The sequence below is a fragment of the Panthera onca genome, chromosome B1 (assembly GCF_046562875.1).
Source record: "Panthera onca isolate mPanOnc1 chromosome B1, mPanOnc1 haplotype 2, whole genome shotgun sequence".
In the NCBI taxonomy this organism is placed as follows: Eukaryota; Metazoa; Chordata; class Mammalia; order Carnivora; family Felidae; genus Panthera; species Panthera onca.
This window is the reverse complement of record NC_138342.1, coordinates 92,028,491-92,053,058: the sequence shown is the minus strand read 5'-3', so window position 1 is coordinate 92,053,058 and position 24,568 is coordinate 92,028,491. Positions and strand designations below refer to the sequence as shown.

Below are 24,568 nucleotides of genomic sequence, written 5' to 3'. Positions count from 1 at the left end.
AGGAGTTGATTGCTGGATCATATGACCAGAGTATGTTTCGTTTTATAAGAAATGCCAAACTGTCTTACAAAGTGGATGTACCATTTTGCATTTCCACTAGCAACAAATGAGTTCCTATTGCTCCACATTTTTGCCAGCATTTGGTGTTGTCAGTGTTCCAGATTTTGGCCATTCTATAGGTGTGTAGTGGTTTCTCACTGTTGTTTTAACATTCAAATCAAGGGTGCCTGGGTGGCTCAGTCTGTTAAGCACCTGACTTTGGCTCAGGTCATGATCTCATGGTTTGTGGTTTTGAGCCCTGCTTCAGGCTCTGTGCTGACAGCTGGGAGCCTCTCTCCCCGTCCCCTGCTTGCTCTTTCTCTCTCAAAAATAAATATTTTTTTAAACATGCGAAGTAAAGATGGTGTGGAGCATATTTTCACATGCTTATTATTTGACATCTGTATATCTTCTTATTTTTTTATTTTATGGAAAAAATACTTATAATATGAGAATTAGGTATACCTTAAATATTTGGTTGAATTTTCTTTTTAGATCATTTAGGATTCAATCAAGGAAGCATAGCACTGGATATTATACAATAAAGAGTTTATTGTAGAAATTAGATCTTACATAATTTTAAGAGCAGCTGGGAGAGGAAGGTCCAGACTAGAGATATGGAGAATCAGAGGAAAGTCACTTATGAGCATCCCTGATGCAATGAGATGCACAGATAAGGTAAAGTTTGCAGAAAAATCTGCAAAGCCAGGTGCTCCTACCTTCTCAAGTGGGAGAATGAAGCAGAGCCAGTGGGGAGGTTAATGGAAGAGTTTTGTATCTGTGTTAAGTGGTGGCTTGGGAACACTGATATGCATTATATCCAACAATCAGGAAAAAGAGATGAACACCAAGCAATGGAGAGGAAGAACAATCTGCAACCTGACAGTAATCACCACAGGGAAGAGTGAGAACTAGCTGGCACCCATGCACCTGTCTTTCACTGGATCTAACCATGATGACCAACCATATCACAAAAACACATAGGAATAAAATTGGGGGAACAGTTCCAGTTTACCAAGTTGACACAATGCAAGGCTACCAAATATGTAAAGCTCGATATTTTCCTTGTGGAAAGATTTAAAAAATTTTTAATTTCTTTAATGAGTTTAGGACTATTCAGGTTTTCTGTTTCTTTCTCTGTCAGTTTTGGTAAGCTGATTTTTTTTTTCTAAGCAATTGTCCATTGGATTAAATTTGAGATTTTATTCCCACAAAATTATTCATACTATTCTCTTATTCTTTAAATTGTTACCATGTCTGTAGTTTTATGCCCTTTTCATTCATAACATTAGTTGTTTATTCTTTTTTTCTGATTAATATTGTATATTTGTTAAACTTTTTAAAACCACTGACTTTTGGCTTTTTTAATCCTCGTTTTTTTCCTATTTAATTAATTTCTCCTCTTATCTTTATGAAATCTTTGGTTATACTGTCTTTGGATTTATTCCACTTTTTTTTAGCTTCTTCAGTGGAGTGCTTCTTAGCTCATTAATTTTCTATTTTTTCCTTTATAAGGATATAAAGCTATAAAATTCCCTCTCAGTGCCAGTTTAGTTATATTCCATTCATTGTGGTGTGTAGAATTTTCACAATTGTTCAGCTCTGTGTATTTTCTAATTTCCCTTATGATTTCTCCTTTGGCTCATAAGTTATTTGGAAATGTTTAATTATCACTTTATTATTAACTCTAACTTAATTTCATTATGGTCAGAGAATATGGTCTATATCACTAAATTCGTGTGGTCCCCAGAAACTTATTGAAGCTACATTATTAATTAGCACATATTAATTCTCATGAAGTTATATGTTCACTATATATATCCAATTATAATTACTGTACTTTAAAGTCTTCTATATCCTTACTAATGTTTTTGTCTTCCAAGTTTATTAATTACCAAGAGTAGTATGATAAAATCTACTGTGATTCTATTTTCTTCAATACTTCTGATAAGTTGTTAATACATTTTTTGCTTTATATATTTGAGGATGGGTATTATGTGTATATGATTATAGAATTGTAGTATATTTCTGGAAAAATAAACATTTTATCATTATGAAGTAATTTCTTATCTCTAATAATGTATTTTATTATTCATCTTCACTTCCCTTCAACTTTGGATATAATCTTTAAGAACCAGTAAAATGAATAGAATATCTGCCCCACTAATTTCTGTAGATTGGATGTGAGAATTAATGAGGTCAAATAAGATAAGGAATATAAAAATTAGAAGTCATAATGCAAATGTAAGATATAATTCTGGAGAAAAATATTTTAATTCCACACATTCAAAGACTTTTTAATAGTGCAAACTATCATACATATCCACACTTATAAGACTAGGTAGGCTTAAATGCGATTTGGATATAAATGGTTTAAAAGCTCAGTCACAGCCCAGTCATTACCATACTTCTTTAGGTGGTATTTCCTTACCATTGAGGCAACAGGTAGAAATACTAATAAAAGCAGGTGATGATAGTGAGAAATTTTGGAAAGTTGCTATTGACAGAGATCACGTGGTTCTAGAACTCTAATTACATATTCTCTTACCTATCATTAGAAGCCACCACCTGTGTCTTTTGTGCCACTGTCTCCAGTTATAACAAATTAATATGTATTTAAAATTAATGTCCACATTTGACAGGGTATTTCTACTTGGCTTAACAGCTGGCAACAAATGTTAGAGCTAGAATATACAGACAAAGGGGTTATTCTCATAACACATGGTGTATTAATTACTTTTGGGATTATGAAAGTCAACTGAGATTTTCAGAACCCTTATGGGGTTTCTCAAATGCATCCTCTGCTTATAAGCATTCCGCCTTTAAAAAATAGATAAAAATGAAAACAAAACAAAACAAAAACTTTCCCAGCTCTACATAGGAATAGATGAACTGCACACTGTTGTCTGATACTAACACGGTCATTAATTAATGGTCTCGTTAATTTTCTTTATCCATTGCATAAAACTTGATGAATAATCGACCAACATACCCCAAACATATATGTCTGAGGTAGTCATTTTAACGTAAAAAATAAATTGAATGGTTAATCTGTCATGATATTTGTGTACAATGCCCCTTGAAATTCTGACCCAGGGGATTAGGGCTCTGCTCTTTGCCCCATCTTCATGTGCCACTTGCCTGGATTCGAAGCAGTACAAACAAGTTTACCATAGTGTAAGCTAATACTATTGAAACAGTGGTCTTAAAAGGGGGGAAAATAATAACATGATTTAATTTTATGGTAAGCATGTACATGCATCATTTCACTTCAAAGCACAACAATCTTATGACAACAGTAATGTTATTCTCCCCATTGTAGAGATGGGGAAATTGAAGTTTAGAGAGATTAAGTAGTTTGAACAAGGTAACAAAGCTAGTGAGCGATACAATGGGATTTAAATCCAGTCCTGTGGACTTCAGAGACCATCTTCTTAACGACTATACTATGTATTGTCATTATATACATACTGACACCACCTCACCTATGTGGAATTGATGTATCTGCATTCTGAGAATGTAGCCTAGAACAGTAAGGAAAAAATAAAAGGATGCAATATGCCAAAAGTCTAAGGGCTAAATTTATATACTTTACTCACTAAATGTTCTTAAACTTGCCTTCAATATACATTTATTCTTACTTTTGGTTACAATGCTAACTTTCTCGGTTATCTGAACACAAGTTTACAAAACAGAAGCAATAAGGAAGGTGACGAGGAGTTTGCAGGGAAGGTAATTGATAGAGACATGAGAGTTGACAGCTTGAAAGTCTATAAGAAAAGTAAAATATTTGGACTCAAGAACCTTTAATATACAGTAAAGGAGCTCTGATCATCACAAAACGGTAGCATTTTATTATGGCTGATGTGTAATGAAGCTCTTATGTTGTCAAGAAAATGTATACTTATGCTTGATGTGTTTTATAAAATGATAGATATACTTATGCTCAACATGTTTTATACAATGATAGAGAAAGTTATCCTGGACTAATAAAAGAACATTGGGTGTTTAAAGCAGTAAGGCTTTGAGTATCTCAATACCTCAGAGGTAGTAATAACATCTCAGTTTGTATTGGTATTTGCTGTGACTTTAAGTTGTTTTCACACAAAGGATGATTCATTTTAGAGCTAAAGAAACCAAGGTGCATACACTTGACTCACTGTCCAAAATGATTCCCTAAATGTTCTCAATAGCAACAGTTTTACTATACTTTCATTATTCTGGCAGATTAATGATATAAATGAAAAATAGGAACCCAAATAACTCAGGCACTAACGTGGGATTTATAACTCTTAGTTTAGAATGCATCCTAGTAACTGTTTGGAAGATGGTGGTGGAGTAGGAGGACCCTACACTCACCCCGTCCCATGAGTACAACTAGATAAATATGAAATCATCCTAAATACACCAGAAGTGGGCCTGAAGACAGGTAGAACAAACCTCACAACTAAAGGTAGAGAAGAAGTCACATCAAAGAAGATAAGAAGTGCAAAGATGGGCTTGGAAAAGAAACAGATAATGGCTGCTGTTGGAGGTGGGGAGCATAGTCATAGAGAGGGGTAAGAGACAGACTAGCACACAGAGGAGCACATGGGGAAAAGGAATCTCCATATCAAATGGCTTAGAAAGCAAGAGGAGCCAAATTCATGAGTTCTTGCAGCCAGCATCAGTTGAAACCTGGAGTTTTAAAGGTCACCATGCTTGCTTCTGGGAGAGCTTGGAGAGCATTGAGTCTGCTCTTGGAGAAAAGGCAGGAAAACATCTCAGGAACATACAGCATGGAAACAGTGATCCGAAGAGCACCTGGGGCACACAGTGGGGATATTATTCACTCATCTTGAAGCACATCCCAGAGAGACAGCACTCATGGAGAGACCTCTAAGGGAACACAGAAACTGGCAGGTGCCGTGTCCCTCCTCCACCCCTCAGCATAAATACAGAGCCACTTGTGGGAACCAGCACAGCACTGACACTCACTACCTAACTTGCTTACTGACAAGCCCCAACCCCTGTGGAGCTGCCACTCTCAGTTGTGCTTGCCTCAGTCCCAGGACAGTGGATCCCCTCTACCAGAAGCCCAGCCCAAAGCCCTGTTCAAACCACTTCCTGACCGGGGGATTTTGCAGAGCCTCAGTTACGGTTGTGGTAGTGACAGGTCTCATTTCACAAACAGACCAGAGCAAACTTAGTTAAAATGTGCCACGTGCAGGCCAGGGACCAAACACTGTTCATAACAGGCAAAGAGCGGCTCTGCAGTCAACTGGTCTAAAAGATAAAGCAGCCAGGACAAAATAGCAGAGCACACACAGCACCCACTGGAGACACTCCAGGAAACACCAGGTCCTGGGAAGCAGGGGCACTGCAGGATCTCTTCTTCATAAGGCCATTGCCCTCAAGGATAGGAGAGGTAGCTGACTTTCCTAACATGTAGCAATAGGCATAGAGACTTAGACTAAATGAAAAGACAGAAATTTATCCCAAATGAAAGAACAGGACAAAACCATGACCAGAGATCTAAGTGAAACATATGTAAGTGACATGCCTGATACAGAATTTAAAGTAATGATCATAAGGATACTCACTGGAATTGAAAAAAGAGTGGAGGACATGAATGAGACTCTTACCACAGAGATAAGGAATACTATAGCAGAGATAAAGGGCACAATAAACAAAATGAGAAACATGCCCAATAGAATGAACAGCAGTCTGAAAGAAGCAGAAGAATGGAGAAACATCTATCATGCAAATGAATACCTAAAGACAGTCAGAGTAGCAATACTTACATTGCACAAAGTAGACTTTAAAACAAAGATGATAACAAGAGACAAAGAAGGGCACTATATAATAATAAAGCGGATAATCCAATAAGAAGATACAACAATTGTAAATATTTATGCACCTAACATGAAACACCCAAATGCATTAAACAGTTACATCAATGGACAGATTATCTAAACAGAAAATCAATGAGGAAACAATGGCTTTGAATGACACACTATAACAGATGGATTTAACAGATATATTCAGAACATTCCATCGTAAAGCAGCAAATACACATTCTTTTCAAGTGCACATGAAACATTCTCCAGAATAGATCACATATTAGCCCACAAAACAAGCCTTAACAAATTCAGATCAAAGTCATACCATGCATATTTTTGGACCATAACACTATGAAACTAGAAGTCAACCACAAGAAAAAAATCTGGAAAGACCACAAATACATGGAAGTTAAACAGCATGCTAAACAATGAATGAGTCAACCAGGAAATAAAAGAAGAAATAAAAAGGTACATGGAAACAAATGAAAATGAAAATACAATTGTCCAAAACCTCTAGGATGTGGCCAAAACAGCTCTGAGAGGGAAGTCTAGAGCAAGACGGGCCTACTTCAAAAAGCAAGAAGCTTAGCCTTACATCTAAAGAAACTAGGAAAAGAACAATAAACAAAACCTAAAACAAGCAGAGGGAAGGAAACAATAAACATTAGAGCAGAAATAAATGATAAAGAAACTAAAAAACAATAGAACAGATCAATGAAACCAGGAATTGGTTCTTGAAAACATCAATAAAATTGATAAACTTCTGGCCAGACTTATCATGAAAAAAGAGAAAGGGTTCAAATAAATAAAATCACAATGAGGAAAGAGAAATAACAATCAACACCACAGAAACTCAATTATAAGAGAATATTATGAAAAACTATGTGCCAACAAATTGCAAACCTAGAAGAAATGGATAAATTCTTAGAAACATATAAACTACCAAGACAGAAACAAGAAGAAATAGAAAATTTAAACAGATCAATTAATTACCAGCAATGAAACTGAGGCAGTAATCAAAAAACTCCCAACAAACAAAAGTCCAGAACCAGATGGCTTTGCAGGCAAATTCTACCAAACATTTAAGAAAAGTTAATACCGATTCTTCTCAAACTATTCCAAAATATAGGAAAGGAAGTAAAACTTCCAAATTCATTCTAAGAGGCCAGCATTACCCTGATACCAAAACCAGATGAAGAAACCACTAAAAAAAGAAAACTATATGTCAATATTCCTGATGAACATAGATGCAAAAATTCTCAACAAAACACTAGTAAATTGAATCCAACAATACATTAAAAAAAACCATTTACCACAACCAAGTAGGATTTATTTCTGGGTTGCAAGGGTGGTTCAATATTCACAAACCAATCAATATGATACATCATATCAATAAGAGAAAGGATAAGAACCATACAATCATTTCAATAGATGCAAAAAAAGCATTTGACAAAGTACAACAACCGCTCATGATAAAAACTCTCAACAAGTAGGTTTAGAGGGAACATGCATCAACATAATAAAGCCCATCTATGAAAATCCTGCAGTTACTATCATCCTAAATGGGGAGAAACTGAGAGCATTTCCTCTACGGTCAGGAACAAGACAGGGATATCCACTCTCACCACTTTGATTCAACATAGTACTAGAAGTCCTAACCACAGCAATAAGACAACAAAAATAAAAGGCGTCCAAACTGGTAAGGAAGAAGTAAAACTTTCACTATTTGCAGATGACATGATACTATATAGAGTAAAACCTGAAAGACTGTCCACCAAAAACCTGCTAGAACTGATAACCACATTTAGTAAAGTTGCAGTATACAAAATCAATGTGCAAAAATCTGTTGCATTTCTATACACTAATAATGAAGTAGCAGAAAAAGATAAATTAAGAAAACAATCCCATTTACAATTGCACCAAAAATAATAAGATACGTAGGAATAAACCTAACCAAAGAGGTGGAAGACCTACTCTGAAAACTATAAAACGCTGATGAAAAAACTCAAAGGCGACACAGAGAAATTGAAAGACATTCCATGTTTTTGGATGAGAAGAACAAATATTGTTAAAATGTCTATAGTACCTAAGGCAATCTACACATTTAATGCAACCCCTATCAAAATACCAACAGCATTTTTCACAGAGCTAGAACAGATAATCCTAAAATTTGTATGAAATCACAAAAGACCCCATATAGCTAAAGCAATCTTGAAAATGAAAAGCAAAGCTAGAGGCATCACAATTCCAGAATTTAATTTATATTACAAAGCCGTAGTAATCAAAACAGTATGGTACCGGCACAAAAACAGACATAGATGAACAGAACAGCCCAGAAATAAACCCACAACTATATGGTCAATTATTCTTCAACAAAGCAGGAGAGAATGTCCAATGGGAAAAACACAGTCTCTTCAACAAAAGGTGCTGGGGAAACTGAACAGCAACATGCAAAAGAATGAAAGTGGTTCACTTTCTAACACCATACTCAAAGATAAATTCAAAATAGATTAAAGACCTAAATGTGAAACCCAAAACCATAAAAATCCTAGTACAGAGCACAGGCAGTAATGTTTCTGGCATTAGCTGTAGCAGCTTCTTTCTAGATATGTCTCCTGAGGCAAGGGAAATAAGAGCAAAAATAAACTATTGGGACTACATCAAAAATAAAAGGCTCTGGGGCATCTGAGTGATTCAGTCAGTTAAGAGTCTGATTCATGGTTTCAGCTCAGGTTATGATCTCATGGTTTGTGAGTTCAAGACCTGCATCAGGCTCCGCACTGATGGTGCAGAGCCTGCCAGGGATTCTCTCCCTATCACCCCTTTCTCTCTACCTGATCCCTGCTCACATGAGTTCTCTCTCAAAATAAATAAAAACTTAAAAAAAAATAAAAATAAAAAGTTTCTTCTGCACAGCAAAGGAAACAATGAACAAAACTAAAAGGCAACTACAGAATGGGAGAAGATAATTGCAAATGACATATCCAATAAGGGCTTAGTATCCAAAACACATAAAGAACTTATAAAACTCAACACCCAAAAAACAAATAATTCATATAAAAAATGGGTAGAAGACATGAACAGACATTTCTCCAAAGAACACATACAGATGGCGAACAGACCCATGAAAAGATGTTCATCATCACTTACCATTAGGGAAATGCAAATCAAAACTACAATGAGATATGGCCGCACACCTGTCAGAATGGCTAAAATCAACAACAGAAGAAACAACAGGTGTTGGTGAGGATGTGGAGAAGAAGGACCCTTCGTGCACTGTTGGTGGGAATGTGAACTGGTGCAGCCACTCTGGAACACAGTATGGAGGTTCCTCAAAAACTTAAAAATAGAACTACTCTGATCCAGCAATCACACTACTGGGTATTTACCCAAAGAGTAAAAAAACACTAATTCAAAGGGATGCATGCACCCCTATGTTTATTGTAGGATTGTTTATAATAAACAAATTATGGAAGTCGCCCAAGTGTCCACCAACTAATGAATAGATAAAGACGATATGAGATACACACACACACACACACACACACACACACACACACACACACACACTGGAATATTATTCAGCCATAAAAAAGAATGAAATCTTGCCATTTGCAACAACATGGATGGAGCTAGAGAGTATAATGATAAGCAAAAAATCAGTCAGAGAAAGACAAATACCGTATGATTTCACTCATTTGTGGAATTAAAGAAACAAGACAAATGAGCAAAGGGGGGGGGGAAGGAAAGAGAGACAAATCAAGAATATACTCTTAAGTATAGAGAACAAACTGATGTTTGGAGGTGGTGGAGGGAAGGGTTAAATAGGTGGTGGGGATTAAGGAGTGCCTTTGTGATGAGGACAGAGTGATGTATGGAAGTGTTGAATCACTATATTGTACACCTGAAACTAACATAACACTGTATGTTTACTAACTGGAATTAGAAAGAAAAAAAAAAAAGAATGCATCCTGCAGGCTTAATTGTTGAGTGGGCACATCTTCATTTTCTACTGGCCCACCAGAAATGGAATTGAATCATGCCAGAATGGCCAAATATTCACTGCAGAAGAAAAAAAAATATATGACCACCAGTTAGGTGGTTTGTTTTGTAATTTATATGCTTCCTTAAAGTCTCTGTTTCACATATATGCATGATTAACATAATACTAAATGTTTTATCACATACTTTCCTATCGAGCTATATTGTTGCTAGCATATGGCTACTAGCTACAGAAGTCCTATGAAGTTCCAAATGGGGAAGTACTTTCTGCTTCAGGCATGTCCAAATTTGAAGAGCTCAAGATGAATCAATGCATAGAACTAGGGTTTCTCATTTAAAGATTTGAAAAAAGAAAGAAAAAGTAAAACAAAACATCTTGCCTATCACAGCTACTCAAATGACTAAGTATTTTCCTTTTCTTCCAAAATTATTTTTAAAGATTTATTATTTAGTGCTTTTAACACATTTTCAATTATCACACAATAATCATTTACTCATATGAAAATGATATGAGTTGGAAATCAAGGCTAATAGGTGAAACTGGAACAATATGGTTTTAAAACAATATAGGGTACTAAGCCTTCATTAGATGCTAGAAAAAGAGGGCAGAAGGCTCATTTTATATGTAGTAGGCGACATTTAGTCAAATAGAATCACAATCAGGCATTGTGCCCAATGAGATCGTAAGAGTCAAGAAATAAAAATAGTCTGGGAAAAAATGCAAATCAAACATCTTAGATGAAAATGCTCTTTTCTAAACATAAGTTTTTAAAATAGGATATGTCTGGTAGAAAAGTGGAACCACAAGAAAAGAAGCCATCTCTTCATGGTGACTTGTTGATTAAAGAACACGAAGTACATTTTTTCTTTAATCTGACCAGGGAGCCAATGTTACAGCCTGGTTCAGGACTTCACATGCTCCCAATTTATGAAGAATCAGGTTCACTGAAAACCTTGAAGGAAACAAGGGTTTTCTGGTCCAAAGGTAATGTTATGTTATGAGCTATGGTGGTCTCATGTCATCTCTTTAGTTATCATTGAAATCCTAAAAGAGATAGTAAAAATTTTTAAAAATGTATACTCTATACCTTTAAAGCTTCAGAAATGCTCACTTTTGGAAGAGAAATAGGATTCACACTTAGGAATATAATTTCCTCATAATTGGGAACATTCTGAGTATTGTTTTCTGAGGTCATTTCACTCATTAGGAAAAAAAAATAGATCTTATGATCCTTCAGGGTATTGGCTGTCAATTAAAGCAAAACTTAATACGGAGTACAGAAAAATCTGAATTAACTGGAAGAGGGATCATACTGAACAATTATCTAAGTTACCCTCCTCACCACCAAATCTTTACCAAAATATCTAAGTATCTACCCAAAGAGTTGTGCTTCAGCTCCTTTTTATTCTGACTTCCGGTATAACCAAAGTCTAAGGAGTTGAAGAGAAACACAAGAAAAGATAAGCAAAGGGATTAGCTAATGCATTAACAGAATAATCCAAAAGCCTAAACAGTCTACACTTACTGTATCAGGTTGTATAATGGTAGTAACAATGTCTTAGCTACAAGAATGAGATTTAATTAGAAAACCTTGTGTAGTTTTACTTTATAAAGTTACAACGATAGATTTCAAAATTATTTTTAGAAGTGTAAAAATAGGAAGCTTGGCAAATCACTTTGGTTCAACTCTAATATCCCTTAGACTATAATTTATTGCTTAACCAGGAATACAATAAGATGTTTATGTTTATAATGATTTTATTTAAATAATTAGTAGAGATTGATTGTTCAAAATGAAAATAAATCTGGAAATTTGCTTACAATCTCATATTTGAAAAAGGTAAAAATTCTGTGCAAATGCATGAAGGAAAAATTTACCATTTTCATTGAAAAAAATTCCATGGGGAAAGGATAGCAATGCTTGAGAAACACCGATGTCTCTTGGGTAATGTTTTAAAATAAAATATTTTCATTCAAAGATTTTAAAAGAGAAAACATAAGCCAACTAATTCTGAAGAAATCAGATTCTCAGTTAGTACATTTTTTGATTTGGTTTTAAAATTTCATTCTGTGAGATTACCAGCATGGACCACACCAATGATAAGTTAAATGCCCACAATGTATCATACCAGTAATTTTAATATTCTAATCATCTTATGAGATTGAGCCAAATGTTCTGTCCAGATAAAAGGAATTACCTTACAACTAACCGAGCCAGTGTGTTTGCCTACTTTAACCCCAGATTTCTTCTGGGGCTGCAGAGAAAAAAAATATCTATCTGCATTGACTATTGAAGACAACACAGTGTACCAAGCACTATGTACTTTGGTTTCTAATGAGTTACCTAGTGATTCTCACTGTGACTCTTACTTGAAAATCTGCAGCGGACTGCTTGGAGGAAGAAACAAAAGCACAACTACCTATTTGTCTCCAGGATACTGAGTAGGTGATTAGTGGCAGAGATTGTGAAACCAAAATCTGTATTTTCTCTATACTTTTTGAAGTGAAATATTACTGTCTATCAATACAGTTTATACCTCTTGACCTTCCTTTCAATTCCAGTGTTCACTGAGTCAGCTTCTTTTGGTGTGGTAGATCTGAGGCCCTTTGTTGCAATATGGGGTTTGCTGACAAGAGAGATTGTGACTTCTCAACCCCCAGAGCAATGGGCTGTGCCTCACAGGAAGGGAGATGAAAACCCCACTGCATTCCGTGGGGACCAGAGCCTTTATCACTGGATGGTGGAATGCAGCAGCCTTGCTCTGCGCCCATGTACACCTGGGGTTCATTTCTCCGTGATGGCAGTTGCACTGACCCTATACAAAAGGAAAAAGGAATTTTAGGATTCACATCATTCAAAATATCCAGCAAGAGAGGCCCTAATAATAGTGATTGGAGAGTAGGCCTAAAAGATGAGGCACAAAACGAATCCATTCTCAGACTACCTGGATCCAATATTTTTAAAACTTGGTTGGATGAGACGAATCAAAGGCAATACTACCTGACATTCCATTTTAACTTTCTCTGTGCACTTCTCTCCCCATCTGGGAGACTTGAGAACAGAGGCCAGATTTTAAATGCACTTGCATGCCTATGCCCTAGCATGGCACTCGGCCCCTAGCACAGTGCTAACTTAACCTGCACCAACTGATGTTGGTTGAGGTCAATGAACATGGTTCCATGGATCCACCACCAGCACAGCCTGTATTTTAATGGTTTTTCCAGGAGCAGAGAAGGAATTGGCTCAGAGCCAGTCTCAATCTTTTATCTCATTCTCCACTCTATTTCCTTACTGCGGATCTCTTTGTGCACTTTCACCACATATATTTATGAGACAGCTGGACATGATTGGGGGGTGTGATCACTCATACTGGGAGACAGCTTTATGAATGGCCCACAGAGAATGGGTCAAACTGCAGTAGAGTGAGCAAAAAGGGAGAAATTTTAATCTCTTCCTGTGTACTCAGCTAACCAAGTTCTTAGTTCTTTCTTGAGTTTAACCATACCTTGGTCAAATCACTGTGCTACTGATTAACTGGCAAAATTATACGTACCTTGACAGTGAATTACTTATGCAATAAAGAATTTGATGCTTTTACCTCCTCAAGAAAAAGTAACATGTAACTACAAGGTACTCCATTACTTTCTAATAATGTTAGTAATAACAACAAAACCCAAGTAACGTTTGAAAATGCTAAATGTGTTCATTACACAAGTAACAACACTAATAACAGTTTATATGTAAAACTATATTTACTATAATTTTAATATTCAATTCTTAAGTGTACCATAATATCCAGGGCTTTCCTCAAGGAAAAAAAGTTCTACTGAATTTGGGTTACATGACAATACATGTATGAGACAGAAGTGTAGAGTGAGTTTTTCAAAACAAGAATCCCATGTTCTCTCCATATGGATATCTGAAGAGGAGAGTATGGTAACAAGCATATTTACAAAAAGCAAATGTCAAAAAATATAAGTAGAGTTGAAGCCCCTCTCAGCAGAGAAACTTTATGTTGGCTCAAAGTTTCTTTGAACCTTTCTAGCAGCGTAGGATTCAAAACATGTTCAACTTTGCCCCCTGAATTATGAAATAAAACTGACATCTGAGACCCATGCCCAAGATGTCATAATGCAACCCTTGGCAAAAGTATTATTTTAAAGGGTGTCTAACTCCATTTCCACGTGAAGCAGACTGAGTTCCAGAGAAGCCTGAGAACCTGGGTTGATTTTATGGCCCCTCTCCCAGTAGCCATGGACTTCACAGATGGCCAGGCATCTGGCTGAGGGCTAGCTCCTGAGAAGACTTGAACACTCCCAAATCCCCAGGAGGACCCCCAGATCAATTTGAATTCAGAAGAACCTTCCTAGTAGAACACAGAACACATTTTCTTGGAGCCATTTATAATTTCACCGGAACTACACCTACAGCTACCAATACAGATCCCAAACCCCAAGAATGACCTCAAAACCCAACTTAATTCAAGTAAGGAGTCACTCATTGTGTGCTTGCTCCAAGTGATCTAGCAGACTGGTATGTGACCAGAGTTTTGAGCAAACGTGCTAACCTCACATAAGATAGGAATCCAATCCAAACACATGTCTCTAAGTTCTAGGGCATTCCAATACAGCCCAGCTGCTCGCATAGCTTATACAGCTTAACCATTGTTTTTGTGCTTCTTTGAGACTTTCACATTAAGGAAAACATTCAGGATCCAAGTAAAGATAGCCATTCACCTGTCTCCTGAGAGGAAAACTGGCTAACATCTGCTGCCTCACTGTCCTTGAGGGCCATAGATTGACTTCCATTCCTGAGATTTTGGTGTTCCTTTATAACCACAAACTGCAGAGAATACAAGAGAGGGAAGGAGAGAGAGGACATTGCTATAATTCACAAATTATCTCAACATACATTAAACCAAAGTCTATGGCTTCGTTATGTTCATCCTATGGAATGTGAAAGTTGAAAGGCCCTGCCAAATTTATTGCTCTTGCTAATGGAAAATTCAGGAGCCATACTACTCTACTCATACATACTAGCCATTTAATAGAGAATACTCTATTAAAGCAACTAGGCACTACCAATGGCTTTAGTGAAGAATCTATTCTAATTCTGGAATCCCAACTTTTGGGTCATGGATCCCAAGGATACCACTGTTTTATTTTAAGCAATCCAAGAATCCATAGTGTTCTAACCATTGCCCAAGAGCCAAATAAGATCTCATATGTGTATGTGATCCAACTGTTCAAATATGTGTATGTGTTTAGTTTATAAAATTCATTTAAACCTGCTACCAAGTTCTAAGGAATTTGGGGTCATTAATGGGTAATAATAACTAATAGTAGAACTACTATTTTTCAGGGATCCACCAAATGCTTCTTCATAGTTGAAGAGCTTGGGAACAAGAATTCTAAAAGGCAGGCCCAGAAAAATCCAGCATTTCTCTTTGGTCAAAAAATTGATTATTTTGTCCTTATGGTATTATCCACAATTGACTGGGCACTTGCGATGCAGGCTAACCAGAGTTCACTGGCTCACATTCACACTAGATAGATTAGCTATTAAAATAGATCAATAAAAAACATAGATCAAGGGGTGTTTGTGTGGCTCAGCCGGTTGAGCATCCGACTTCGGCTCAGGTCATGATCTCACAGCGTGTGAGTTTGAGCCCCATGTCAAGCTCTGTGCTGACAGCTCAGGGCCTGGAGCCTGCTTCAGATTCTGTGTCTCTCCTTCTTGCTTTCTGTCCCTCTCCTGCTCATGCTCTCTCTCTCTCTCTCTCAAAAATAAATAAACATTAAAATAAAGAATTGGTCACACACACACACACACACACACACACACAAAGATCGATGATAAAATTAAAGAAAATAAGTTATCTCATGCGGAGGACAAAGGATGTAATTTGCAAGTCCTTCCTCACCAGTGAGTAACTCAGCAGAGGGACTGCCCCAAGATTTTAGCTGATCATGCTCTGCTGGCTCAGAAATGGGCTTTCTACAGAAACGAGCCCAGACTCAGAAATACAATGAGGAAAAGGGAACAAAAAAACCTCCCTGCTAATATTTCCCTTTGAGAAAAGTATAGGAAGAATAATGAGTAGGGAGAGAAATGTTGGTGAATCCCATGAACATGTGTTTTCATTTTCTTATTTTCCACAGTGCTAATTATCCTTCACTGCTTTCTCTTCATTAATGGTCTCTCTGTAGCAATATATTGCAAAAGCACTACATGACCCACTGTTTAAGGGCGCATACTCATTATTTCTGACTGAAGTCAAAATCCAGTCCTCTGCACTGCAAATTTTCCAGCCACATGTGTTTCTTCCAGAAGAACATAAGCCCTAGAATTCTGGGCTGAGCTGGGGAAGGCAGCTGATAGAACCAGATTCGGTTCTGCTCCTTCTCCTGCTAGTTCAGATGCTCAGCTCTCTCTCACTCCCACTAATATCTACAGCAGCAGTTGGTGTCGATGACAATTACAGCAGACAGGACGGCTAGGGGGACAGAGCTCAGCAGCCTGAGACCTCCTAGTATAGCTCTTAGCCAACAAGTTGCTCATAACAGTGGCAAGTGTTTTTGATTTTTTAAAAACTAGATAGAGATTGTTTCTCTCACTCTTCCATGATTTCAACAACATGAATTAAACTTGCTACCCAAAACCTGAATGAAATACCATCTATACCAACATATGCAATAATGGTCATTTAGAAGTCTGCATAGTCATGAGGTCTCAAAGAACTGAGGACATTCTATAGGTAAGTCCACCCAGAAGCACACACTTATTAAATCTGGAGATACAGAAGTGGTCTCAGAGGCCACTGAATCCAAACGCCTTAGTGTCCTGAAGAGGAAACAGGAGTTAAATGACTTGCTGAAGATTAGACAGCCAATTACTAGGAGGGTAAAGCTAGACTTCACATTGCTTACTTTGTTTGTGTACTCAAGTTTTAGCCAGAAAATAAGTATACACTGAATGCCTATAAGAAGCAGGGACAATGATCACCTGTTAGGTAAAATTGTGGCCATGAGAGAGCTATTCTCTGGGAAAGCACAGTGAAGTGAAGGTGGGGGAGTGGGGAAATGGTGTGGGAATGGAGGCAATCTCCACCCTTCCGTAATATCTTCCTAATAATCTTTTCCCTATTCGCCCGCAGGTTTCAATCCCACCCCCATGGATCTGCCACATATTCCAGCCTTATCTGCAATGTATACAACAAATATTGCCAGCAGTACACTAAACTAGTCAAGTTACTCTGACAGGTGTCTGGAAATGGAAATTCCAACAGTTTTAAGAGAGCTGAGCCTATCCCAAACTTGTCGTGTACTGTTCCAAGATCAACTGCTGAAGTGGGTGATTTATGAAGCATTTTGAACTTCCCAATCATTATGCTTTTAGGAAAATGTGTAGATTTTAAAAAAAGAAAGAAAGAAAAGAAAATGTGTAGATTTGCCAGATAAAATATAGGACACCGAGTTAAATTTGAATTTAAATTTAACATTCAGTGCTAAGTATGAATTTAACTAGGTATCCTATATTTTTATTTGCTAAGTCTGGCAACAATTTTGCTGCTGAATTTTACAGATTTAAAAATGTATGTGAAGAAAAGAAATATTAAGAAAATTAGAGCATCAGCTGTATTTCAATAAATAAATAAATACATAAATAAATAAATAAACATCTACAGTGAGAAACCAGAAGAAGAAAGAAGATAAAAAAAAAGAAAATGAGAGCATAATCTTGGGTTTTTAAGACATCCATTTGAAAGAGATTACCTAAAAATTGGGAAAGACTTTTAACATCACCCATAAAAGTGTAAGTTATAGAAAGAAGGTACATGACAGAAAAAAATAATGAGAAAAAAATGAACTAGGATCCATATGAAGCCAATTTCTTGCTTCATGTCCTTCGGTCACATTACCCAAGGTTGGGGACAAGAGGCCATCCCTGCCTCGCTGTCTGTAGGCCTACTAACTTCTCTGCTCGACTCTTCATAAGGATTCTTCAAATTTTTTGATGGTAGCTTCTTAGTTCTGCAATAAAGCCAAAATGTGAGACAATTTCAAAACAAAACACAACCAGAGCCCTTTTAGCGATGGTCAGGGACAACCGCTTTTGCTACTGAAACATAGGTACTTACAATGTATGAGAGAGAAGAAATATTAAGAAAGCTAGGAGCATAACTTGGGGTTTTTAAGGTATTCTTTTCTCTGGAACTTTCCAGATGATATTTCATTTTTTCCAAGGTTCTCTGAGATGTTGTGGGCCAGGGGGCAGGGAGCCATGCATTCATTCACTCATGTGTATATACTGACTACTAACTATATCCCAGGTACTACCCTAGTACTGGGGATAAAGAAGTGGAGAAACAACAGCAAAGTCTCTACCTTAATGGACTTACAATTTGGGCGGCAGGGAGTGTCTATGGAAATAATATCACGGCAACTATGACACAGGCTATGTTAGCTCCATTTTATAAGTGAAGCCAGTGGGACTAGAAGATAGCAGTGACTCACGCAAGGCACACAGCTACCAAAGGCAACTTAGGAGTTGGGTCACAATGACACAAAACCTAGGCCTCTTCCATTGGCCTGGCGCCCTCTGCTGCTCAAAAGCATCAGATGCAAGGACACACAGTGGAGAACCCAAGAGAATACTATCCCATACTTGCCAAGCTGGAAAACAGAATAGGTCTCTCGCCTCCAAATCTAGCTTTATAAACACTTATTTGTTTGACAAACATGAAGCACAAAGTCTATAGAAGGCATGGTGTCATGCACTGAGGGGAAGGGAAGTTAAGGGAGGGAGATCTAATATTAAGCTGCAATCCCTGTCTCCAAAGCAGTAGCCTCTAGAGGCAGAGAGATGGGTACATAATGTATTGAACAGCCATTTAACGCAAGGCAATGAAGGAAATGTTATGGCAAAGATCACTAGCCAGCTCAAGATTCTGAAACAGTGCTGCTGTCTTGGGCAGGTGGCAGCTAAGTCCCTCTAGGAGTGTGACCATCTATCAAATAGGCCTGCCTGGACATCTGATCAAGAGTAGTAAGGAAGGTAGGCACTCCTATGAAAACCATTCTAGAAACTGTGAGTTCAGTGTGACAGATGGTACTGGGTGGTGGTATGGGCTGTTACTGTTTTTAATCAAAGGCATCAAGGAAAATATTGAAGCAAGTGGATAATAGAAGCAGTTCCAAGTTGCAAAGTAACAAAGTTATAGGTTGTGACAGAAGTCTTCCTGTTGATTTTCTTACAAGGGGGTCCTTCCAAGAAATCAAGCTTTATGAAGTAATATTACAACATTTAAAAAATTACTTAGTTCCACAAACAAACTTTTGAGAGATATACCAAAGAGTGTTAAGTGCTCAATCTAGACAAGACATGCAAGGGGTAATACAAAAGGAGGAAACAACTGATTATAACTCTTTAAAGAAAATCATTCAGGGGCACCAGGTGGCTCAGTCGGTTAAGCATCCAACTAGGCTCAGGTCATGATCTCACAGTTTGTGAGTTCAAGCCCCATCTTGGGCTGTGTGCTTACATCTCAGACCCTGGAGTCTGCTCCAGATTATTCTGTGTCTCCCTCACTCTCTGTGCCCTTCCCCTGCTCACACTCTGTCTCTCTCTCAAAAAATAAACAATATAAAAAAATTTAAAGAAAATCATTCAACATGCCTAAGATCTGTACTTACTGGTATACTTTAGTGACATGACAATATTTAGACAAGCAGTTTTAATTTGATCTTCTCAGAATCAATATAGCAGAGTACAAATGCAGTCAAACACATAGCTGAAAATTTGGGTTATCAGTTCCACTGACCAGAACTATTAAGTAAGTAACCATAGATTTGCTCAGAAAGAACTTTGCAGCTCTGGATGCATTCCAGTAAAAAGTAAAAGAAGGCGTTCTGATGAGTTTTTTGTGTGTGTGTGTGAAGAAATAGTTCTTATCACTTTTGACTTAGGTAAATGGGGGTCAGAAGCCAAAAATGTTCTTATTTGTATATAAAGTCTACACAGACCAGCTGAGCTGGTCTTTGAGTTCTAAGTCCAAAAAGCCAGCAATTTGACACTAGCTTTCAACCCAGAGCTCTGAAGAACATCAACAGAACATAAAACTTATTTACTATGTCATAGCCCATAGAATAAGAAAAAATACTTAATAATTATAGCACACATGAACTTGAGTTTCTTGTTTCCATTTTTTCTACACTATTTGCCAAGCATCTACTTTTCTTTCGACATTCTGTCCAATGGAATAAATCTTGATTATTCGATATTCTTTCCACAAATCCAGTACCAGGCTAAAAAGTGAAATGGTTATTGTTGGCACTCTGAATTACAAATTTCAAGTTTGTGCTTGAGAATCTTGTCTCTCAAGATGTAAATAAAAGGGTTTAGAACGTGTTAGTCTTTAGGGAAAGATTACAGTTCCTAAAAAAAATCATCATCTTAATAACATATAGTGTTTATTAAGTCCTATATGCCAGTTCTACACTAAACTCTTTAGTTAAATTAATTCAATTAATTTTACAATAACTCTTGAGATAAGTACTGTTCTTTGCTTCCATTTTATAGCAAAGGAAATTAATGAATACAAAGGTTTTAGATAACATGCCTGATGTTACTTAAGCATGACAGAGACTTATACCTGTGTAGTTTGACTCTTAGAGCCCATGCTGTTAGCCACAACACTAAGATATAGCAGGATCTCAGACAAGCACATCTTGGATGACATTCTGAAATTCTCCACAATGCATGACACTAGCCTCCTGAGTGGTTGTGTAGCGCTGGTAAACGTGATTGGATTTTTATCTGCAGATGGTGGGATAGGTATTTCCTACATTCCCAGAGAACTGGGACTGCTAAATGAGACTTAGGCTCTTTAGCCATATAATGATGAAACTGAATTAGATAAAAAGTCCTCTTTACCCCAAACGTGTTTTGACTCAATAGTTTTGTACAGCAGAAACTACAATAGCACATAAAATGCTTTTCAACATTGATGATGGTGGAGGATGATGTCATTTTTTAAGAAAATGGAAAATAATGGGGGCACCTGGGTGGCTCAGTCAGTGGAGCATCTGACTTCAGCTCAGTTCATGATTTCGCTGTTTGTGGGTTCCAGCCCCACGTCAGGCTCTGTGCTGACAGTTCAGAGCTGGAACCTGCTTCAGATTCTATGTCTCCCTCTCTATGGCCCTCCCCCTCTCACACTCTGTCTCTCTCTCTCTCTCTCAAAAGATAAACATTTTTTTAAAAAAACTTTTGATGGAAAATAAGCAAACAATGTGATACCTATTCCTTCACCTTAATGTAGCATTATTTTTTTAATTAAACGTATAAATATTTTTGTTCCACAGTTTTTAAGTTTCACCTTGAAATTACTCAAAAAACAAAACTGAAGGAACTTCTGGGTGAGGGAAAATACTGATTCTCTTGAACAGAAGTAATAATTTGCAGAAAATTGACTCAGTGGAAGACAGCCATGAGAAATTAATTACGTAGCCTATGGGGGGAAGCATGTGATGCTAAGAGAAAAAAGTGGAATGTAAAAATGCATTATGCTCAGTTAACAGCCCCATAAACAACACAGATACATTGACAAAGACTGGAGTGGAACAAGGAAAAGTAAAACCACTGATGTTTCAGAGCAGTGAAATCCTGAGACATTTCTTGTTGTCTTTTATTGTTAACCACACCTTTTAAATAAATGTAGCAAGTCTGTAACAAAAGTTCATCTCAGGGAGGCAGGCATTCTCCTGGGAGGAGCAAGAAAGAGGTTGTAAGGGAGGGGCCCAGGGGGCTCAGTCAGTTGAGCTCAGGTTTGGGCACCGGTCACAGGTTCATGGGATCAAGCCCCTCATGGGGCTCTGTGCTGACAGCGCAGAGCCTGCTGGGGACTCCTTCCCTCTCCCTCTCTCTCTGCCCCTCCCCCGCATGCACACGCGCGCTCACGCGCTCTCTCTCTCTGTCTAATAAATAAACAACACTTAAAAAAAGGAAGTGCCAATGGATAGAAAAGGTCACCTGTAGCAGTGCGCCCCCCACAGCCCCAGCAGCAGCAGCAAGACGAGCGCCACCACGCAGACGGCCACCACAGTGACTTGCCGCTGTCTCCCTTGGCCAGCGTGGCGCAGTTCCCATTTCAAGTCCCGGTGCTGACATCGCTCCCCAACATAGCCAAAAACACAGCTGAAACAACACACAAACAGAGGTCAGCAGTAAGCCCTGGCCAAAAACACTTAGAGTTTTCAGATTCGATATCCAGCTGTCTTTCAACCTCTGCATTTCCAGGCTCAGCTCTTTAGAAGCATATGGAAAATCCATCAGGGGTCAGTTGAAAGCACTCTGATTTACACGTTAATGCGGCATGGACTTCCCCCTTTAGTCTGTTTGCCCTGGGATGGATGGGGGATTATTTGCATACCGCCTCTATAAGGCATTGCAGAACATTGATTAAAGATCAGCTTCTGTTAGGCTAAAATCCTGAGGAGCTACCTTTAAGACCAACACAAAGCAACTCTGCCCTAAGAGCCAAGAGAGTTTTTAAACAAATGTTTGGCTAGATTGCAGTGAGTGGAGGTCAAAGGAAGGAAGAATTTGAAGGCAGGGCCCCTCACTTGAGACCAGGCTTATAAAAGAATGTGTAGCCTCTGAACAGGAAGTACAGCCTAGTCAGCTGAGGAAACATTTCTTTCTTTTCTTTTTACAATTTTTTTAATGTTTATTTATTTTTGAGAGAGAGACAGAGAGACAGAGCGTGAGCAGGGGAGGGGCAGAGAGAGAAAGGGAGACACAGAATCCAAAGCAGGCTCCAGGCTCTGAGCTGTCAGCACAGAGCCAAACATGGGGCTCAAACTCACAGAGTCCAAGATCATGATGACCTGAGCTGAAGTCAGATGCTTAACTGCCTGAGCCACCCAGGCGCCCTGCTTTCTTTTTTAAAAAATCACTACTCAAGAGAAAAGGTCTTAGTGACAACATGTGAACTTTTGTCTACTTTCTTCAAGGGAGAAAAAAACTAAACGGAGGAAAAGGGGCATGCAGGGGCAGTATTTCATTAGTGAAACTGTAACTAGCATTACCAGCCACCAATATGCTTGTCAACCTTTTAGACAAAAGTAAATGAAACAATGCTGCCATCTACTGGGAATGTATACTTCCAGAAATTATGGGATCTTGGGTACAACAACTATATTCTATTACTCTTTGCAAGGGCATAAACTTTAAAAAATATCCTATTAAACATTTTGAGATACCCACTTGTTAGGAATTTCTTCCCCCCTTGGCCCTGGATCAACTATCTATTATGTCCATATTGTCCATATCATATGAAGGAATGAATACACAGGGAATTGGTACTGGTCCTCGTGATGGGAAGAGACAGTATGGAAAAAGCATTGGATGGAGCTCCAGAAGATCTAGACCCTAGGCCAAGCTCTACCTCGAGTTGGTCACAAGAGCACTGGAAAGTCACTTTCAGAGAGAGAGGGAAAGGAACTCGCATTTGTTAAGTATCCATGTGTCTGACACTGTGCTAGGCACTTTTACTCATTTTACTTTCAATAGCAAATTCCCATTTTATAGATGAGAAAAATGAGACTCAAAGGCGGTAAGTAACTTACACCAGGTCATACAGCTAATGAATGGCAGGGATTTTGTTTGTTTGTTTGTTTGTTTGTTTGTTTGTTTGCTTGTTTAGTAGAGCTGACACACAATGTGACATTAGTTTCAGGTGTACAACATGGTGATTTGACAAGTTTATATGTTTGTTGTGCTCACCACAAGTGTAGCTACAATCTGTCACCATATATCACTATTACAACATCAGTGACTATATTCCTTATGTTGTGCCTTTTATTCCTGGGACTTATTTATTCCATAACTGGAAGCCTGTGTCCCCCCATTTCCCTTCACCCATTTTGCCCAACCCCTCCATCTCCCTCCCTTCTTGCAGCCATCAGTTTGTTCTCTGTATTTATAGGTCCGATTCTGCTTTTTGTTTACTCATTTTTTTTAGATTCCACATAGGAGTGAAATTATATGGTATTTGTCTTTCTCAGTCTGACTTACTTCACTTAGTAGAACATACTCTAGGTCCATCCATGTTTTCTCAAATGGCACATCTCATCCTTTTTGTGGCTGTGTCATATTCCATCACGTGAGCACACACACACACACACACACACACACACACACACACCCCACATCTTTCTTATCCATTCATCTATTACTGGACACTTAGTTTGCATCTATACCTAGGCTATAATAAATAATTCTTGCAATAGACGTAGAGGTGCATATATATTTTTTGAATTAGTGCTTTCATTTTCTTTGGGTAAATACCCAATAGTGGAATTATTGGATCATATGGTATTTCTATTTTTGATTTTGGGGGGAAATTCCATACAGTTTTCCACAGTGGCTGTACCAATTTATATTTCCACCAACACTGTATGAGAGCTTCTCTTTCTCCACATCCTTGCCAATATTTGTTACTTTCTGTCTTTTTGATTTTAGCCAGTGAATGGCAAGTTTGATCTAAATGGTTTTCTGATGTCAGAGCCAGTGTTCTGCTGCATTGGGCTACTCCCAAAAAGGTTTTTTGAGCTGTCTGCACCTCTGAAAAGCTAGTCTTCTAGAGGCACCTGGGTGGTTCAGTTGGTTACGCATCTGACTTTGGCTCACGTCATGATC

The 24,568-nt window shown here is 37.9% G+C and overlaps 1 protein-coding gene across 1 annotated transcript in view; it reads right to left on the bottom strand.

Moving 5' to 3' along the window:
- Nucleotides 1–571: 571 nt before the first annotated feature.
- EGF (epidermal growth factor) overlaps nt 572–24,568 on the bottom strand; it is a 107,039-nt gene continuing 83,042 nt past the window's right edge. The window contains 6 exon segments of the mRNA XM_078445816.2: nt 572–4,842; nt 12,402–12,485; nt 12,487–12,680; nt 14,602–14,707; nt 17,787–17,898; nt 21,899–22,063. Of these exon segments, the coding sequence (XP_078301942.2) occupies nt 12,438–12,485; nt 12,487–12,680; nt 14,602–14,707; nt 17,787–17,898; nt 21,899–22,063 (625 nt within the window). The 3' untranslated portion in view covers nt 572–4,842; nt 12,402–12,437.